This window comes from Cervus elaphus, chromosome X (genome assembly GCF_910594005.1).
Source record: "Cervus elaphus chromosome X, mCerEla1.1, whole genome shotgun sequence".
Classification (NCBI taxonomy): domain Eukaryota; kingdom Metazoa; phylum Chordata; class Mammalia; order Artiodactyla; family Cervidae; genus Cervus; species Cervus elaphus.
Genome location: NC_057848.1, coordinates 103,106,681 through 103,129,138, shown reverse-complemented (window position 1 = coordinate 103,129,138; position 22,458 = coordinate 103,106,681). Strand labels below are relative to the sequence as shown.

General features: G+C 36.5%; 1 protein-coding gene across 1 annotated transcript in view; it reads right to left on the bottom strand.

The window, feature by feature from the left end:
• Positions 1–459: 459 nt before the first annotated feature.
• BRWD3 (bromodomain and WD repeat domain containing 3) overlaps positions 460–22,458 on the bottom strand; it is a 136,278-nt gene continuing 114,279 nt past the window's right edge. Inside the window, exons 37-41 of the mRNA XM_043895502.1 lie at positions 21,115–21,267; positions 19,621–19,784; positions 19,133–19,230; positions 15,080–15,238; positions 460–5,603 (exon numbers count right to left, since the gene is read on the bottom strand). Coding sequence (XP_043751437.1) covers positions 4,849–5,603; positions 15,080–15,238; positions 19,133–19,230; positions 19,621–19,784; positions 21,115–21,267 — 1,329 coding nt within the window. The 3' untranslated portion in view covers positions 460–4,848. The remainder of the gene's footprint in view (positions 5,604–15,079; positions 15,239–19,132; positions 19,231–19,620; positions 19,785–21,114; positions 21,268–22,458) is intronic.

Sequence of the window (22,458 nt, the reverse complement as noted above, 5' to 3'; positions counted from 1 at the left end):
AACATCCCATAAAGAATGGCAACAAATTAGTCCAGTTTTTTTCTTTGAAGATAATTGCTTATAATGACTAATAACTGCCAAACAAAACATCTTTTATAAACCAAGCCAGTTTAGTTTACCTTTCTTTACTGAATTTTAGTTTAATGGACATTTTGTCCATATACAACATCACATCAACTATTAACTGAATGATTTTCCACCTTAAAACTTACGGATACTAAGAACAAACATAAGGTACAATTTTGTTAATACTTTGTTAGGAATTACAAAAGACAAGGATGATAAGTTACAGGACAAAGAAATAAATTACTGATTGCCATCACCACAGTATTGTTTAAAGAATTAACATTTGTAGTACTGCCTAATATGTATCTGGTGACACATGTAAACCACATTTCCCAAGTGGGTTTCTAAATATTCTTGTATGTGATTTCAAAAGTCAATTACCAATGGCAATTTTAATATGTATCAATAGTTTTATTTTTTAGAAAATACTTACAATGCTTTTATGTCAAAGTATCATATTCTAAATTTAATTAAGATAGGTCTAAGAGTAACAAATGGGCACACATATAAATAAACAAACACATCTTAACTCTAAACTGCAGGGCCTTTCTACTGTACTTCTCCCATCAATGAATCATAAATTGCCAGTTTTGTTGAAGTTTGCTAAATTAGGTGCAGTCTTCATTGCAGAAAGAGAAATGAAGGTAAGAGCAAGCAGGAGAGAAATGATGGAATAGGAAATAAGGATAAGACTATATGAGAAATAAATGTCAAGAAATTTGAGGACAATACATATTATACAAAATACAGCACCATAAATATAATTTAACTTCATAATTAAAATTTAATCAAAACTTGTTAAATTTGGGAAAATGATCTTTGAATATTCTACTTTCAATAACTTTCATAAAGCCTCATGTAACACAAAAATGTTGGGGATGGAATTAACATTTAAAACAATGAACTTTAAATGTTGAAAGTTCCATTTCTTCCCCCAGAAGTAATTATTTACTTCTCAACTCAAAATGTTGGTTATTGTTTAAAAGGCAGAATATCAAAATATACTGAAAATTATGTAGTAAGTCTCCCTTCTGTGGATGTGAAAATTCCAACTTAAAAAGAAAATGCCAACTTTAAACATAAGTACCAGTTGATAAATGTGCATAAAATAATTCCCGAGATATATAAGCAAGTAATAGATGTTTAATTTTATCACTACAAGATACAAATTTTGAAAAATTCTCCAAAAAGTTTTTATCAAAAGTTAGAAGTGGCATACACATCTTTCTATTTCAATCATTCTGTTATTATTTGATGACAATCTAGGATTACAACAAAAGCAATGACAAAGATAAATCACTCAAATTTACTTTAAAATATTGGAAGGCTGAGTTAGAAATCTGAGCACACAGTTGTGCAGAATAAGATTTAATAATTTTACTCAGTTTCCTAGCCTCTGGGTGAAACAAAGTGCTGTATGGAAGAATTCTAGCACAAGCCTGATCTCTGGGAAAGGAAACGGACAAAGAAACACATGAAAGAAGGGCAAATTAAATTTTAAAAATAGGGCATATGTACACAACAAAACCTAGACTGTTTATCTAGAAGGCATAATGATATGGATAATCAAGCAGTATATATACAGGGTAAGTGCTTTACAACAGAAGCAATGAATTGGTAGACAGTGAATACAGCTGTCTGCCATACAAACTTTTTTTTAATGTCTGAGATAAAACATGTCAAGTTGAGGGAAAAAATCTACATATAGATCTGTGCATGCGCACACATGAGTGCATGCGTGCACGCACACACACACAAATTTAGTCATTATACTAAGAGGCCAGTGAACGTTTTAGAGAGCATCCTATTGCTGGAAGAGATACACACAGCAAGCCATAGAAGCAACACAATCTGTTTCATAAACAGATACACATGCTAGAATCTTAAAGCTGGGAATTTAAACATTATTAGCATTCATAAGAAATATTACAACTCATTGACTATTAATATCCAGAACAGGAATAGGCTTGTATATGTATATGCTCTCATGGACCTAAATGTAACTTTTTTCTTAGAAATTCAATTAAAATTTAGACTTTTTTTTCAAATTTCTTAGCTCATTTCCTACTTGCTTTGCTATGGCTAAACCCAGATCTTATTTAGGTTTAAAGAACCTCTAAAAAATTAAAGTGATAAAATATCAATGCGATACAAATTACAACACATTCACAGGAGGTGGTATTACAAAAAAAAGCAAAGTATAAATTGGGGGGTGGGAATCCAGATATAAAGGTAAAAACACTGTCTTCCAAAGTTTTATTTTTACACTTATTAAAATAATTTGCATGCAAACAGAAAATTATCTGTTTGTTTTGTAGTAAGTGAAAACTATGCTCATCTAACATACCCTGGTGACTAACTCTTTACATCCTAATAACTGAAATCAACATTACAGCAAAATGCTGTTCACTAGTATTTTCACAGTATCTCACTACATATAAAATATTCTTTAAAATGTCTTCACCCTTTTTATTCTAATTATCTAAACCTAGAAAATCTTGACATTTGGGAAATAAATGTGCCATTTTTATTTTTCAAAATAAATTATAAATAAAGCTTGAGATAGCTAAATCACACAAATGGCAATTCTTCTACATTTCAAGAGGTCAGCTCTTCATAGAAGAATGTCAAAAAAAATTTCACACTAAAACGATATACATGATACACATTTGGATATATCCATGAATTTAAGTAACTATGTTACTTTGAATAGGGTAGGCCAAAGTGTTATCGATTCCAGGAAAACACAGGCACAAATTTAGTCTAAATGTCCAAGATATGAATAACTAAAATAGCACATTTTATCAAAAATTAAATGTAGAGTTTTAAACATGAATGTTTTTAAATCTATATTATGGGTTAAAAGTGGCAGCTGAGTTACAACCAGAAGTAATTTTGGTTTAGTGAAAAGTAGACTACAACAACCAAAAATAAACTTGATCTACTGTCAGGAAATAGAAGTTAGTTCCATTAATAATTCACAATACTTTCTTAAAGCCTGAACATCATTTCTACTGCAAGTGAAAATTGCTTAAAGATGTTAGTCCAAGAAAACCCCCCACCCAACCCAACCAAAAAAGCAATGCTATGTGTGTACTCCTTCCTCTGCACTTAAGGATTTTCAGATGCATGAAATGATTGAAAACATGAGACAAATACATTAGCTTAAGAAATATCCTGGGATTACTAAGCATATATTAAGAAGTTCCTTTTATTCCATAAGTCTGATCTATGGGCAAACTGGTTGTTACAGAAACAGAGATCAATATTATTCTTACCTCAAAAATCTAGGTATCTAAAGAATTAGCAAATTTGCAATCTCTCAAATTTGAGGAGTAAAATTGATCTTGGAACTCAAGCTCACTTATGGAACCAATGTGCACTCTACTGCTGTAAACAAGATCATAGGGTTTAAAGATTATTTTTAATCTATAAAATAATGACTCAAAATATCAGTATGCAGTGCAACCAGGTTCTATTCTGAAAGATTAACAGAAGAACCCTTTGGAATGGGATGAGAAGAACCTACATTGATTCAAAATATTAGCTAGCTAAAACATTCCAACTCAAACTAGGTGCTGTGCTACATTTTAAAATTCAATACCAGTCACTCACAGCTGTTAAATCGCAAGTGGTAGCAGAGATATATAAGCAGTAGATCAAGTCTACTTACACAAATATGCTCTAAGAAAAGCCTAATAAGGTAGAGCTTATGATACTTGAGAAAATTTAATTACAACTATTCATTTGAGAGCCAATACAATTATCAACAACCTCTCAGCTTATAACTTATGAGGATTCATTCCTACCAAGCTTGTTCTATTTCTCCTTAGTTAGTAATGAATAACAGCATCTATTTTTCTTAATGTTTCCAGTAGTTGTAGTTAATAGAGGTAGCTGAGCTACTATTCAGTTATTCTTTGTGGATGAGGATTTTTCAAATGTTTAAGTTATTCTTTAAGCTACACAAGTTCTATTAATGCAATAAAATATAACAGAAAAAAAGAAAATGGATGCAAGATACTTTTGCATTTGGCACCTTGTCTAGATTGATACCTCAAGTATTCTTTTTTTAATAAAGTTAATGCACACATCAGGACACACCACAAAGATTTGCTACATATTTACAAGGCACCAACCCTTTCTCACCTTTAACATGAATTAAGCAAATCAATGAAAAGCATATTAAGAACCCCCCACCCCCCCAAAAAAAAACTGTAGTATAAATATATACTTCAGTTCAGTACAATTCATGAAAGTTTGGCCTGGGAAGAGTAAAATAATCCAGATCGTTCTTACAATATAGAAACTGTAAACATTTAATAGCTGCCTTTAGGATTGGTGTATTGTGCAAAAGTTATTATTACTGGTACAAGAATCAAAATGGCAAAAACAAACTATATAAAACTCTGTAAGAAGGTGCTATACTTCTGTGATACAAAAGCAAAAGAGGGATATTCCATTTAGATAAAAATGTCATGCTACTCTTAAGAAGCTGAATGCTCCCTTAATGTAGTAAATCTGTAGTGTGTCTGTGGTTTGTGTGTGTGTGTATGTGTGTAGAATTTTTTTTAAAATTTAAGGCCTAATGAGTAAGGCTTGTTTGAACAAATGAAGTGTGGAGATCAAAAGTCTTGAAACAAATGTATACTGGCATAATGGAAAAGCACCAATGTGAAAGGAAGCAGAAGTCCCCACACAACTTGCTTTGTAGATTTCCTGGTAAATTCCCTGCAGTAGAAGGCCATTGAATTTTTAAAATTATCCTAAATTTATTAACTGCTAATAATTCCATCCCATGAGATGGCTAACCCTGGCTTTTTCTGTCATTTTACGCACTCTGCCTGATCTGGATGTACCAAGATTCAGAGGATCTTCAGTGGACACAAAATTGTCATTATCAGAATCATCATTATATAAAACAGTCCTCCTGCCTTGGTTTCTTGTTTTAATTCGAGGCAGTCTACTGAAGCGTCCTGAAAACATAGTATCAAATTCATCATCTGTAATACGTGCACGTTTGGCTCTGGTGGCTCCTCTAGAAGCACCTCTTCCTCCTCTCCCTCTTCCTCTCCCTCTCCCACCACCTCCACCTCTTCCTCGACTGCCTCGTCCCCTGCCTCCTCTTCCTCTGCCTCCTCTACTCCATCTACCCCATCTGCCCCATCTGCCCCTTCCTCCCGTGCCTCTCGTTTTCCAGTTTCTTTTTCCATTGGTATATTGCTTTCTGAGTTTTCTTTTAGGCCTAGTTTGTATGAATTTGCTATAATCATGGTCTCCATCTACATAATCTTGATCTGTTCTGGAAGTTGATTCAGAGTCAGAATCAGAACCACAGGTACTTTCAGAACTTAAACTGGATTCTAACTCTCCACTCTCTGAGGAGGACAAATGTGATTTCTCTTTTGTTTCTTTTTTCTCTTTCTCTTCTCTTCCCATGCTTTCATCTTCTTCTGATGCACTAAGTAGTTTTCTCTTGATTCCTGTCCGGGGCTCTCTGCCATCACCATTTGTAAGGGGTCCATCATGGGAGTGATCTAAATCAAGATGAATAATTTTTTAAAGTTAAGCTTTGACACTGATAAGATGATTATTTACATTCAAAAGTAAAGAAACAATCTATCAAAAAATATTTGGTGCCCAAATATAGATGGGGTAAAACCATACAGAGTGTTCGAGTATGAATTTAAATCTGTTTGAAATGGAAGATGTTGTTGTTTAGACGCTGTCATGTCTGACTCTTTTGCAACCCCGTGGACTGCAGCCTGACAAGCTCCTCTGTCCATGGCATTTCCCAGGCAAGAATACTGGAGTGGGTTGCCATTTCCTCCTCCAGAGGGTCTTCCTAACCCAGGGATCAAATCCACATCTCTTGCATTGGTAGGCAGATTCTTTATCACTAGGTGACCAGGGAAGCTGCTGAAATGGAAGATACTAAGGTTTTTACTTTTGTCTGACTAATTTTTGCAGGGATGAAGGGACTGTGTAGGGATGACGGAGGATGAAGAAGCTAGGCAAAAATTTAAGGGCTTGAACTCTAAAAGGGAACATGGGCACGTGATCAGAATAATTTTATGCATGCATTCAACAATTATTACTGACTACCTACTATCAACTAGGCATTGTTTGGACCTTGGAATATGGCAATGATGAGACAAAGTATTTGCTCTTTGAATTTATGTTTTATATTTTAGTGTGGAAAACCTGACAGGCAATGAAGCAGGCAAATAAATAATTTCAAGTACTAAAATGGGTTATAAAGAAAAGGAAAAGTGGGTAAAGAAAAGAGTGTGAATATATGTATAATGGCTAGGGAAGACTTTTTGGCTGAGGCAGTATTTGAGAAAAAAAATGAATAAGGTGATATCTGGACTTCCACTGGAGGAAAGAAAAACCAGTAAAATTAAGAGTAGAAGAGAAAAATAGGAAATAAGTAGGAGATGACAGCCAGTGTATAATTTTAAAGCTAGAGAATGACAGGATTCAATTTACATTAAAAGAGTGCTATGGTTGCTGTCATCTGAGTTAAATTTACTCATTCCAGTTAGTTATCTGATTTCTAAAATGTCAACGTTCACTCTTGCCATCTCTGTTTGATCACTTCCAATTTGCCTTGATTCATGGACCTAACATTCCAGGTTCCTATACAGTAGTGCTCTTTACAGCACTGGACTTTGCTTCCATCACCAGTCACATCCACAACTAGGTGTTGTTTTTGCTTTGGCTCCATCTCTTAATTCTTTCTGGAATGATTCCTCCACTGATCTCCAGTAACATATTGGGGACCTACCGACCTGGGGAGTTAAATCTTTCAGTGTCCTATCTTTTTGCCTTTTCATACTATTCATGGGGTTCTCAAGGCAAGAATACTGAAGTGATTTGCCATTCCCTTTCCAGTGGATCATATTTTGTCAGAACACTCCACCATTACCTATCTATCTTGGGTGGCCCTACACGGCATGGCTCATAGTTTCATTGAGTTAAACGAGGCTGTGGTCCATGTGATTAGATTGGTTAGTTTTCTGTGATTGTGGGCAAGAATCCCTTAGAAGAAATGAAGTAGCCATAATACTCAACAAAAGAGTCTGAAATGCAGTACTTGGATGCAATCTCAAAAACGACAGAATGACCTCTGTTCGTTTCCAAGTCAAACCATTCAATATTAAGGTGATCCAAGTCTATGCCCTGACCAGTAATGCTGAAGAAGCTGAAGTTAAACGGTTCTTTGAAGACCTACAAGACCTTTTAGAACTAACACCCAAAAAACATGTGCTTTTCATTATAGGGGACTGGAATGCAAAAGTAGGAAGTCAAGACACACCTGGAGTAACAGGCAAATTTGGTCTTGGAGTACAGAATGAAGCAGGGTAAATGTAAATACTTTAGAGTTTTACCAAGGGAACACACTGGTCATAGCAAACACCCTCTTCCAACAACACAAGAGAAGACACTACCCATGGATAGCACCAGATGGTCAACACCTAAATCAGATTGATTATATTCCTTGCAGCCAAAGATTGAGAAGCTCTATACAGTCAGCAAAAACAAGACCAGGAGCTGACTGTGGCTCAGATCATGAACTCCTTATTGCCAAATTCAGACTTAAATTGAAGAAAGTAGGGAAAACCACTAGACCATTCAGGTATGACCTAAATCAAATCCCTAACAATTATACAGTGGAAGTGAGAAATAGATTTACAGAACTATATCTGATAAGAGTGCCTGATGAACTATGGATGGAGGTTCATGACATTGTACAGGAGATAAGGATCAAGACCATCCCCAAGAAAAAGAAATGCAAAAAAGCAAAATGGCTATGTGAGGAGGCCTTTCAAATAGCTGTGAAAAGAAGAGAAGCAAAAAGCAAAGGAAAAAAGGAAAGATATTCCCATCTGAATGCAGAGTTCTGAAGAATAGCCAGGAGAGATAAGAAAGTCTTCCTCAGTAATCAGTGCAAAGAAATAGAGAAAAACAATGGACTGGAAAGACTAGAGATCTCTTCAAGAAAATCAGAGATACCAAGGGAACATTTCATACAAAGATAGACTTAATAAAGGACAGAAATGGTATGGACCTAACAGAAGCAGAAGATATTAAGAAGAGGTGGCAAGAATTCACAGAACTGTACAAAAAAGATCTTCATGACTCAGATAATCATGACGGTGTGAAAACTCACCTATAGCCAGACATCCTGGAATGTGAAGTCAAATGGGCCTTAGGAAGCATCACTATGATCAAAGCTAGTGGAGGTGATGGAATTCCAGTTGAGCTATTTCATATTTTAAAAGATGATGCTGAGAAAGTGCTGAACTCAATATGCCAGCAAATTTGGAAAACTCAGCAGTGGCCACAGGACTGGAAAAGGTCGGTTTTCATTCCAATCCCTAAGAAAGGCAATGCCAAAGAATGCTCAAACAACCACACAATTGCACTCATCTCACACGCTAATAAAGTAATGCTCAAAATTCTCCAAGGTAGGCTTCAGCAATACGTGAACCGAGAATTTCCAAATGTTCAAGATGGTTTTACAAAATGCAGAGGAACCAGAGATCAAATTGCCAACCTCTGCTGGATCATCGAAAAAGCAAGAGAGTTCCAGAAAAACATCTACTGCTTTATTGACTATGCCAAAGTCTTTGACTATGTGGATCACAATAAACTGTGGAAAATTCTCCAAGAGATGGGAATACCAGACCACCTGACCTGCCTCTTGAGAAATCTGTATGCAGGTCAGGAAGTAACAGTTAGAACTGGACATGGAACAACAGACTGGTTCCAAATAGGAAAAGGAGTACATCAAGGCTGTATATTGTCACCGTGCTTACTTAACTTATATGCAGAGTACACCATGAGAAACACTGGGCCGGATGAAGCACAAGTTGGAATCAAGATTGCTGGGAGAAATATCAATAATCTCAGATATTCAGATGATAGCACCTATGGCAGAAAGCAAAGAAGATCTGAAGAGTCTCTTGATGAAAGTGAAAGAGGAGAGTGAAAAAGATGGCTTAAAGCTCAACATTGAGAAAACTAAGATCATGGCATCCAGTCCCATCACTTCATGGCAAATAGATGGGGAGACAGTGGAAACAGTGGCAGACTTCACTTTTTTGGGCTCCAAAATCACTGCAGATGGTGACTGCAGCCATGAAATTAAAAGACACTTACTCCTTGGGAGAAAAATTCCGACCAACCTAGACAGCATATTAAAAAGCAGAGACATTACTTTGCCAACAAATTTTCATCTAGTGAAGGCTATGGTTTTTCCAGTACTCATGTATGAATGTGAGAGCTGGAATATAAAGAAAGCTGAGTGCTGAAGAATTGAAGTTTTTGAACTATGGTGTTGGAAAAGACTCTTGAGGGTCCCTGAACTGCAAGGAGATCCAACCAGTCTATCCTAAAGGTAATCAGTCGTGAATATTCATTGAAAGGATTGATGTTGAAGCTGAAACTCCAATACTTTGGCCACCTGATGCAAAGACCTGCTCATTTGAAAAGATCCTGATGCTGGGAAAGATTGAAGGCGGGAGGAGAAAGTATGACAGAGGATGAGATGGTTGGATTGGATCACCAACTCAATGGACATGAGTTTGAGTAAACTCTGGGAGTTGGTGATGGACAGGGAGGCCTGGTGTGCTGCAGTCCATGGGGTTGCAAAGAGTTGGACACAACTGAGTGATTGAACTGAACTGAACTGATGGTTGCTGTGCTATGGCAAATAGATGGGGAAACAATGGAAACAGTGGCAGACTTTATTTTCTTGGGCTCAAAATCATTGCAGGGTGTGACTTCAGCCATGAAATTAAAAGACACTTGCTCCTTGGAAGGAAAGCTATGACCAACCTAGACAGCATATTAAAAAACAGAGACATTACTTTGTCGACAAAGGCCCATCTTGTCAAAACTATGGTTTTTCCAGTAGTCATGTATGGATGTGAGAGTTAAATCACAAAGAAGGTTGAGTGCTTAAGAATTGATGCCTTCGAATTGTAGTGTTGGAGAAGACTTAGACAGCAAGGAGACCAAACCAGTCAATCTTAAAGGCAATCAACCCTGGAATATTCATTGGAAGGACTAATGCTGAAACTGAAATTCCATCACTGTGGCCACCTGATTCGAAGAGCCAACTCTTTAGAAAAGAGCCTGATGCTGGGAAAGATTGAAGGTTGGAGAAGGGGATGACATAGGACGAGTTGGTTGGATGGCATCATCACTGAGTCAATGGACATGAGTTTGAGCAAGCTCCAGGAGATGATGAAGGACAGGGAAGCCTGGCATTCTGCAGTCCATGGGATCACAAAGGGTTGGACACGACTGAGTGACTGAACACCAATGGTTGCTGTACAGAGAACAGAATAGAGAAGGGGCAAGATTGGAAGCAGAGATCAATTGGCAGTACACTGTAATAGACATGATATGTAAGATATTATAAGAGATTTACCAATTGAGGTGATGAGAAGTGATTGGATTTACATATTTCCTTCTGGAGGAGCTATCAGAACCAACACTTAATAGTTCGCACTGACAGGAATTGTTAACTGGCTGGATATGAAATGCTAAGCAAAAAGGAAAGTCAACTCCAAGGTTTTATGGCCTGAATAACTTGGTGGATGGTGGAGATCTTTTGCTTGGTTAGAGAACAATGAAGGAGAATAGGTTTGGGCAAGCTGTTGGAAAAAAATAGAGATTCCAGATTTAAATACTATTAGAACTCTTAAGGCATTTTAAGAAGAAAAAGAAAATCAGGTGGATATAGCAGTCTAGAAATCAAGGGAGACTTGGATAGAATTGGAGATATAGTTTTGGAAATTTTCAATAAAGAGGTAACATTTAGGGTGAAGAGAACTGAGAAAGCTCATGGAGAGAGCAAGAAGGTGGCTGAGGGCTGAGACTTGGTATATTTCAACATTTAGAAATAAAAAATAATTGGCAAAGATAAGCAGGGTAGGAGGAAAACAGTAGAGTGAACTGGAAAAACTGGAGAGAAAAAAGAGTAGGGTTGTATGGTAACCATAATTACAAGATTGGTATAATAGTCTAAGTGTTATGGACTGAATTTTGTGTGCCCTCCCTACCTTTGCCAAATACATATGTTGAAGTCCTAGCCCTGAATATGACTGTATTTAGAGACAGGGCCCTTATAGAAATAATTAAAATTAAATGAAATCATAAGGGTAGATGGGCCCTGATGCACCAGGACTGGCATCCTTTTAAGAGAAAGACACACCAGTGCTTGCTGGCTCTCCCTGACTGTGTATAGACAGAAAAAGCCACATGAGGACACAGGGAGAAAGTAGCCATCAGCATGCCAGGAAGAAAGTCCTCAACAGACACCAACCCTGCTGGCACCTTGATCTTGGATTTTGAGCCTTCAGAACTGTGAGAAAACAATGTCTATTGCAGATTTATGAAAAGGTGTACAACATCTCTAATCATCAGGGCAATGCAAATCAAAACCACAATCAGGTATCAGTTCACAGCTGTTAGGATGGCTAATATTGAAAAGATAAAGACTGGCAGTGGTTAAGACTACACACTTCCAATGCAGGGGGTATAGGTTCAATCCCTGGTCAGGGAACTAAGAACCCACATGTTGTGAAGCACAGACAAAAATTTTTAAAAACTAAATAATCAAATACAAAATTGAAAAAAGATAAGAAGTGTTAGTGAGGATAAAGAGAAAAGGGAACCCTCACACACTGTTGGAGAGAAAGTAAATCAGTACAGCCATTATGGAAATCAGTACAGATGTTCCCTAAAACAGAACTACCATTTGATTTAGCAATCCTACTTCTGGGCATATATCCAAAGAAATAGAAATCAGGATCTTGAAGACATGTCTGTATTCCCATGTTCAATATAGCAGTATTCATAAGAGGCAAAACATGGAAACAACCTATCTTCCAACAGATGAATGGATAAGAGAAAGAAATCCTGCCATTTACAACATGCATGGAACTGGAAGACGTTAGGCTAAGCAAAATAAGCAACATACAGAAAAAGAAATATTGCACAATATCACTTATATGTATAATTTAAAATAGTCATACTCATAGAGGCAAAGAGTAGGATGGTGGCTGCCAGGAGCTGGAGGGAGGAAAAACGTAGAGGTGTTGGTAAAAGGGTACAAAGATTCAGTTATTCTGGATGAATAAATTCTAGATATCAAATATACAGCATGGTGACAACAGTTAATACTGCATTGTATACCTGAAATTCACTAAGAGGCTAGACTTTAAATCTTCTCCACACATGCATGCACACACACACACACACACAGTGGCTATGTAGAGGTGACAGATAATGTTAGCTTGACTCTGGTGGCCATTTCTCAGTGCATATATATAACAAAATATCAAGTGGTACACTTTAAACATACAATTTTTAAATACCAAATGGTATCTCAATAAAGCTGCTAAAAAATGAGTACCTGTTGTTTAAGCTACCCAGTCTGTAGTATCTTATTGTGACCACCCACGTTGACTGCTAGACTAGGCGAGAAACTATGGGGATAGCAATATGAACTGCAGACAAGAGATTTAAGTGATATTAAAAAGTTGTAGAATTTACAAAACTTAGAAAGTGATACTTATGAGGGATAAAAGGTTAGTCAAAGAACGTTGTAAGATTTTAAGGTGGATGACACAGAGGATGACGGTATCATTAACTAAAATAGTGAGTGCAGAGAAAGAAGCACACTTGAAACAGAAAAATGGATGCTAAGCACACAAGGGAAACTTTTTTTAGGAAGTACTATAAATTATACTGATAGAACAAACAGATGTTAGGGCTAGATGCATGAATTTGGAGTCATTAGCATAAAGACGACTGATGTAGTTATTAGATTCCTTTATTTGTAGAAGACAAAAAAAAGTGAGAAACTGCAAATAGGAGGCATAAAGGGCCAAAGAAAAGACAAAATATAGAAATATAGGTGAAACGGAGATATGCAATCAGTAGAGTATAGAAGCCAAGCAGTGGAGTTCCTAGAGTAGGTAGTCAATAGCATGCAAACATATAGAGAGATCGAGGAGGTGGGGTACTAAGAAAAGGACACTGGTTGGTCACTGAAGATTACTGGTGATTCTGAGGAAAATAGCCTTTGGGGAGTGGTGGCGGCAGAGGTCAGACTACAGAGGATAAAGGGATGTTTAGATGGAAAGAAAACAGAGGTGGAAAGTAGAAGCTATTCTTTCTAAAAGCTTGACAGTGAAGGAAAGGACAGAAAGAGAAGTGGAAATGAATATACAATGTATAGCAGGATCAAAGGTGAAGGTAAAGATACAGACTGGGAAAAATAAAGGCACTAACTATTTTAAAGTAATCAGATGCTTCAATATTTGTCATATAACAAAATATAACTATAGAATATATATTTTTAAGCTATTTAATACTTTAATAGTAATAAACTACTTAATCTTTCATTAAAATTTATATAAATTAGAATGTATATATTCCAAAAAAGATATTTGTAAAAGAATATTAATCATTCTTCCAAACTTCAAACAGATGACTACATCAGAACTTCCTTTGAACATGGTCAGGGTCTACAACATAAAGTTTGCATAACGTTTAGTACTTATAACTGATGCCCCCAGACATGGTCCAAACTGGATGTACATGATAATGAATTATTAAGTCAGTGATTTCCTTTTTAGCAATGAAAATTATTCTTCAAATGAAAGTTACATGAAAGCTCATAACATGAAATAAAAAAAAAAAAAGAGTGGTCTGGTTGAATGGAGAAAGTTCTTCTGAGACTTTCTGAAGTACCTCTGTGGATTATCAAGAAATAGGTAGAGGAGTCTGAAAACCCCTGAATTATTGAGAGAGCAGACCCCGGAGAAAGAGAATATCTGAGTTATTTAACTGGAAAACAAAAAGAAGGTTTCAGAAGTGGGTGTTGACTGAAAGAAGGCTCATTTTTCAACATAAACCCTTTGTAAAATATGAGTAGCCCTTAGAAATATTAGGCCTATTTAAAGATGATACTGGAAAACTTTTTCCTTTTTTCTTAATGTGGTTTAATAAAATGAACGATCTTAAATATGTCAAACAGTCTGGGTTTTATATGCTCAGGGAAAGATCACTTTATTTAGTTTTTCTTCCCTATTCATTTTAAATCTTATTTTAAAAGACTAAGATATGTTTAGAAATGTGCATATGGGACGCAGCCAAGGTCACGGTCCCGAGCTTTGAAGCTTGACCTCTAAAGATGCAAGTTGTCTGAGTAAGAACCCTATAAGAAGAGGAGGAAGAGGAAAGTAAAGGATGGCTGTTTCTCAGTCACAGTTGACATTGAATGATGTGACCATCCAATTCTCTCCAGAAGAGTGGGAATGCCTGGACCCTGCTCAGAGGGCCTTATACGTGGATGTGATGTCGGAGACCTTCAGGAACCTGCTCTCTGTGGGTATCAGCAGACATGAGATAATCCATGCAGCAGGCAGAACCATATAAATATCATCTATGTGGCAGAGTCTTTCATTGAAGCCCTTGGACTTGATCAGGAAATGCATACTAGAGAGAAACCTTACAAAGAATGTCATGGGATGATGACCTCAGAGACCACCAGAACCTGTTCTTGAATCACCCGATGCCAGCTGTGATGATCTCAATTCACCCAGGAAGGGGAGAAGAATGCAAGACCACACCAGCCCTCGTTCTTTTTTTCAGCCTCATTTCCCACCCCCCACCCCCCCAAAAAAACCACCCTGAAAACCTTAAGACCTCTTCCAACTTCCCAGGAAGCAGGGGCACATTTCTTGACACACTGGCCTACTGTGTTCCCCCTTTACCTGGTAAAGTAATAAAGCTACTTCTTTCTACTCCTCCAAAAAAAAAAAAAAGAAATGTGCATATGAAATCCTATCTGACTCAGATTTGACAATATTGAAATCCTCATTAATTTTAAGGAAATGCTAATTTTTACTACCTAAATATATCAGCTTTTAAAGGACGTGTCTTAAAGGAACAAAGAATAAATGCCCTGTTCACATTTATTTCTTACCTTGCTTAATCGGCAAAACTCTATTTCGAAATGATTTGGCTTTCCCTGGGTCATGGTTATTTCCACTTCGGTTATATCCACTGAAGCTCGATGAAGAAAATGGCCCATCCGGTTCATCATCAAGTAAATACAGTGAAAGCCCTTCAGCAGCATCTGAAACTTAACATTTTAAAAAAGACTATAATGTTAACATAATTATGCTTTCATAAAAACTAAAAAGGCTTTTTAAAACTATAGCTCCCTCAGTTATTTCACTCTAACATCAAAATTACAAGTTGTTTGAAGGAGAAAATATGAATATTTTGAGAACAAATGGTTTATTACATCATTAAACTTTCAGGCTCCACCCATCAACACAAAATTGGATTAAAGATTTACTAACCATGGCCCCTCACATCAGAACAAGACCCAGTTTCTCCTTCAGTCAGTCTCTCCCATCAGGAAACTTCCATAAGCCTCTTATCCTTCTCCATCAGAGGGCAGACAGATTGAAAACCACAATCACAGAAAACTAACCAATCTAACCACATGGACCACAGTCTCATTTAACTCAATGAAACTATGAGCCACGCCATGTAGGGCCACCCAAGATGGACGGGTCACAGTGAAAAGTTCTGACAAAATGTGGTCCACTGGACAAGGGAATGGCAAATCACTTCAGTATTCTTGCCTTGAAAACCCCATGAACAGTATGAAAAGGCAAAAAGATAGGACACTGAAAGATTAACTCCCCAGGTCAGTAGGTCCCCAATATGCTACTGGAAATCAGTGGAGAAATAACTCAGAAAGAATGAAGAGACTGAGTCAAAGTAAAAATAACACCCAGTTGTGGATGTGACTGGAGATAGAAGCAAAGTGTGATGCTGTAAACAGCAATATTGCATAGGAACCTGGAATGCTAAGTGCATGAATCAAGGTAAACTGGAAGTGGTCAAACAGGAGATGGCAAGAGTGAACATCAACATTTTAGGAATCAGAGAACTAAAATGGACTGGAATGGGTGAATTTAACTCAGATGACCATTATATCTATTACTGTGGGCAAGAATCCCTTAGAAGAAATGGAATATCCATCACAGTCAACAAAAGATTCCAAAATGCAGTACTTGGGTGCAATCTCAAAAACAACAGAATGATCTCTGTTTGTTTCCAAGGCAAACCATTCAATATCATGGTAATCCAAGTCTATGCCCTGACCAGTAATGCTGAAGAAGCTGAAGTTGAATGGTTACATGAAGACCTACAAGACCTTCTAGAACTAACACCCAAAAAAGATGTCATTTTCATTATAGGGGACTGAAATGCAAAAGTAGGAAGTCAAGAAACACCTGGAGTAACAGTCAAATTTGGCCTCGGCGTACAGAATGAAGTAGGACAAAGGCTAATAAGAGTTTTGCGAAAGAACACACTGGTCATAACAAACACCCTCTTCCAACAATACAAGAGAAGACTCTACATATGGACATCACCAGGTGGTCAAAACCAAAATCAGATTGATTATATTCTTTGCAGCCAAAGATGGAAAAGCTCTGTACAGTCAGCAAAAAGAAGACTGGGACCTGACTGTGGCTCAGATCATGAACTCTTTATTGCCAAATTCAGACTTAAATTGAAGAAAGAAGGGAAAACCACTAGGCCATTCAGGTATGGCCTAAATCAAATCCCTAACAATTATACAGTGGAAGTGAGAAATAGATTCAAGGTATTACATCTGATAGAGTGCCTGAAGAACTATCAACGGGGGTTCATGACACTGTACAGGAGTCAGGGATCAAGACCATCCCCAAGAAAAACAAATGCAAAAAAGTAAAATGGCTGTCTGAGGAGGCCTTACAAGTAGCTGTGAAAAGAAAAGCAGCAAAAGGCAAAGGAGAAATGGAAAGATATACCCATTTGAATGCAGAGTTCCAAAGAATAGCAAGGAGAGATAAGAAAGCCTTCCTCAGTGATCAGTGCAAATAAATAGAGGAAAACAACAGAATGGGAAAGACTAGAGATCTCTAGAAAATTAGAGATACCAAGGGAACATCTCATGCAAAGATGAGTTTGAGAAAGGACAGAAATGGTATGGACCTAACAGAAGCAGAAGATATTAAGAAGAGGTGGCAAGAATTCACAGAACTATACAACAAAGATCTTCACGACCCAGGTAATCATGATGGTATGATCAGTCACCTAGAGCCAGACATCCTGGAATGCGAAGTCAAGTGGGCCTTAGGAAGCATCATTACAATAAAGCTAGTGGAGGTGATGGAATTTCAGTTGAGCTATTTCAAATTCTAAAAGATGATGCTGTGAAAGTGCTGCACTCAATATGCCAGCAAATTTGGAAAACTCAAGCAGTGGCCACAGGCCTGGAAAAGGTCGGTTTTCATTCCAATCCCTAAGAAAGGCAATGTCAAAGAATGCTCAAACTGCCGCACAATTGCACTCATCTCACATGCTAGTAAAGTAATGTTCAAAATTCTCCAAGCTAGTACTTCCAGATGAAGTACTTCCATATGATCCAACTGGATTTAGAAAAGGCAGCGGAACCAGAGATCAAATTGACAACATCCGCTGGATGATCAAAAAAGCAAGAGAATTTCAGAAAAACATTTCTGCTTTATTGACTATGCCAAAGCCTTTGACTGTGTGGATCACAATAAACTGTGGAAAAGTCTTCAAGAGATTGGAATACCAGACCACCTGACCTGCCTCTTGAGAAATTTGTATGCAGGTCAGGAAGCAATAGTTAGAACTGGATATGGAACAACAGACTGGTTCCAAATAGGAAAAGGAGTACGTCAAGGCTGTATATTGTCACCCTGCTTATTTAACTTATATGCAGAGTACATCATGAGAAACACTAGGCTGGATGAAGCACAAGCTGGAATCAAGGTTTCCGGGAGAAATATCAATAACCTCAGATATGCAGATGACACCACCCTTATGGCAGAAAGCGAAGAAGAACTAAAGAGCCTCTTGATGAAAGTGAAAGAGGAGAGTGCAAAAGTTGGCTTAAAGCTTACCATTCAGAAAACTAAGATCATGGCATCTGGTCCCATCACTTCATGGCAAATTGATGGGGAAACAGTTGAAACAGTGATAGATTTTACTTTTTTGAGCTCCAATATCACTGCAGATGGTGACTGCAGCATGAAATTAAAAGACACTTACTCCTTGGAAGAAAAGTTACGACCAACCTAGACAGCATATTAAAAAGCAGAGACATCACTTTGCCAACAAAGGTCCATCTAGTCAAAGCTATGGTTTTTCCAATAGTCATATGGATGTGAGAACTGGACTATAAAGAAAGCTGAGCACTGAAGAATTGATGTTTTTGAACTGTGGTATTGGAGAAGACTCTTGAGAGTCCCTGGACTGCAAGGAGATCCAACCAGTCCATCCTAAAGGAAATCAGTCCTGAATATTCATTGGAAGGACAGATGCTAAAGCTGAAACTAAAACACTTTGGCGTCCTAACGTGAAGAGCTGACTCATTTGAAAAGACTCCGATGCTGGCAAAGACTGAAGGCAGGAGGAGAAGGGACCAACAGAGGATGAGATGGTTGGATGCCATCACCGACTCAATGGACATGACTTTGAGTAAACTCCAGGAGTTGGTGATAGACAGGGAGGCCTGGCATGCCGCAGTCCATGGGGTCACAAAAAGTAGGACACAACTGAGCTGAACGAAACTGAAACTTTCAAGCACAGAATGTCAAAAAAATGTTTCCAAGGAAACTACTTCCTCACATAATGACTCTTCAATTTTTATGTTGGAAAATATATTGCAGATGAGTGGTCTGAGATATTACAGATATTAAAAATCATAAAGTCACATAATTTTAAACATAAGTTATTTGAAAATTCATCTAGTCTTAACATCCTCACTTTAAAAATAAAGAAACTATGACCTAATATCTTACCTAGGGCCACAGAGATAGAAGAACTAGGGGTAAAATGCAACTTTTCTATATCCATATCCTTTGCATTATAAACCACACTGCCTCTTCTATATCCTTAGTATTTAGCTAAAATACAGAACACCAAAAATAAAAGACATATTTACCAGGAGATGAGAAAGGAGAGCTAGTCCTGGCATAAGACACTGAGGTATTCTGGTCATTTTTAGGCTGCAGCTTCATTTGCTTCTGTTTCCCTTTTGGACTATAAGTAAAAATATATAATAATGAGCAGTTCTTTTTTCTAGTAGCAATATGTTATGATAGATAGTATGTTACAAAATGCCTAAGCTAAGCATAGAAGAAATACAATATAATTTAAATGAAATACTTCAAACTAGTAATAGGACAGAGTTAAATTTCAATTATTAAAATTTTTTTTAAAAAGGTTTTGGTATAGTAAAATTCATATAAACAAAGCTTTAGGTTACCAGCTCCATCTTTACACAGGTTTAAGAATTCTTAAAAAAAAAGAAAAAAAAAAAAAAACCTCTTGGGTCTTGAGATTCCCTCAAAGTAGTTAATAAACTTTAAGAAGTAAGGTAATACATACAAAATGTTTTAAAAACTAAACTGCTACATCAGTGTAATATACCTAGGAGCTCTGCTACTAGACAATGAACTGCTGCTGCTTCTTAGACGTTTTCTGTACCGTGGCCTTCTCCTCTTCTGACTCTGGATAGCTGACTTATATTCAGAGATGATATTTTTAATACGACTTTCAAATAAGGCAGACAATCGCAGTGTCATGCTATAGATCTGAAAAGGTAGAAATTAGCCTTGTTTTACCAACTACTTCAATTATATAAAAACAAAAGGTTATAAACATGCTTGAACAATATCAACATCATCCTGTCAGACATAATATATGTGCTACTTCTACACTTGAAAAATTCTTCGTGAAGAATTAAAACAAGAAGCCATTTTCACCTACAAATAATAAGGATTTTCAAAAGATAATATCCAGTGTTGGGAAGAGCAGGAAAAAACATTCTTATACATTGCCAGTGGATATTTTAACCTGAACAAAATCTAAAGACTATTGGCTATACATGCCAAAACCCTTAAAATATATACATCCTTTGGCTAATAATTTCTTCACTAGGAACTTATCCTAAGGTAATATCAGAGAATTACACATGTTCACTATGTTCAAGGATGTTAAAGATGTTAGCCACAGCAATATCCATCTAAAGTGAAAAATTTAAAACAACCTGTATCTCTAGCAATAGGATGCTGGTTAAACAACAGAAAACCACCTATATGGTGGAATACAATGGAGACATTAAAACTTCTGTCTTCAAAAAATAATGATAAAATGGGAAAATGTTCATTATATATTTTCAGAAAGGCTTCAAAATGTAAATCCTACTAAAAGATATATAAACACTTATAAGTACACATGTAAATGTAGAAAATAAATCTACATTTATTTTAGAAATATGCAGAAAATATAGGGAAAAAAGTACGAAAAATTATGTGTGCAGAAATCAGTAAAAATTCATTTTATATGAAGTAGAAGTGACCATGTATATACCTACTGTGCAACTGATTTAAAAGTTAATCAGACACTAGTGATAAAAAAACATGAAAATTACATTATTCTTAAGATGTGTAAGTTATGATAGAACATAAAAAAGCCTTACATTAAATGTGAGTACGAATAAAGTTATAATTTCCCAATATAGTTCATTAATTTGTTATAATAAAGGGAACATAAATATTCAGAGCTAATCTAAATACTTCATATAAACTAATCCTGCCAACCATTTTTATTAAATTATTTATTGAACATATTAAAGAGTACTCAAATTTCTACTATTCCTTTCTTTGACTTCTTTTTGGCAAATAGGGTGTTATTTAAGAGTAAAGACGCAAGTAGGAGAAAGCAAGAGGGGCAGCTTAATTTCTCTTTAATGCTTGCTTGATAAACTGTTTCAGAGAAAGTACTGAGAATCAAACTTCAGAAACTACATCAGAATGATAGTACATACTTGTTTAGCAATTTTAAAACTGGTTATAGAAAGCTGCCTGATATATATAACTAAACATCTAGGTAATTAATCCACCTAATAATGGTTCTTCATACCCGTGACTTTTTATTAGAGGTGTAAGCTTTGGAGTTGCTGAATATTTGGCGAACATCCTTATAAAACTCCAGAGGACTACCATAGTTTCCTGTTTCCAATGTTTCTTTCACAGTGCTGAAGTCCATAGGAGTGTCTATAACATCATGATGATCCTACAAAGAAGAATGTGTTATTAAACACAAAGGCTAAGTAACAATACTACACAAAACAATGGGACTGAGATTTGCATCACCATGAAATAAATACACTGCTCTTTAATCTGCCACTTACCTCTTCCTAGCCCCCAAATCATCTATTTAATAGAGGTCTTTTGGTGGCCCAGGGAAATAGTAGGGTTCTGTGGAAGATCCTTAGCCCTCACCGTTCAATGAAAAAACACTGACTCTCTCAAGGGACAGAACAGAAAATCCACAGCCACTGACTTCATCACTACATAGTTTAGAGTATCTTGAAAATAGGTAGCTGGGGCTGGGGCACTAGGATGACCCAGAGGGATGGGATGGGGAGGGAGGTGGGAGGGGGGTTCAGGATGGGGAACACATGTAAATCCATGGCTGATTCATATCAATGTATGGCAAAAACCACTACAATATTGTAAAGTAATTAGCCTCCAACTAATATAAATAAATGGAAAAAAAACAATAAAATTAAAAAAAAAATAGGTAGCTAATTTGTGACATCAAATTATTTAATTCTGTGTGAACAACCCCATTTTCTACTTTCATTGAGCAATTTGCCAGGGAGTTGGCATGAGGGCATTCTCCCTAAACTGTCATTAGTTGAAGGTTATAATCAAATTGGTCATGCCTGTGTATTTCTCCTTTTTGTTTTTTAATAAATGTGACACTTTTCTTCATCTAAAGTCTTCAGTCTCAGATTCATAATTAGCTTGATTTTTATTTGGTTGGCCAAAAAGTTCCTTCAAGTTTTTTGTAACACCTTATGAAAAACCCAGACAAACTTTTTGGCCAACTCATTAGTTAAGGGTGAGAGAAGATTCTATTTTAGCCTAAATATTTCAAGTTTACTTAAGATGCTCTTAGGGTTATCATATGGAACTACATCTGGAATTTATGTCTTATATATACCACTACCACCAATAATAAACATGTTTTCGAGTGAAAACCATAGCCAATATTAGCTCCTTCATCCTATTTAGAATCATTAAGAAGCAAAAGCACATTTCTCTCAAAGGAGAAGCCAAAGGGCCAGAAGACGGGGCAGAAGAAAGGTATTATAAAATGAGGGCAAAAATATTTTTCTAAGTACAAGAAAACACAATTGATCTTAATGCATTAATATATTTTCAATTTTTTGGCTTAAATTAAAAAAAGTGTATTCCA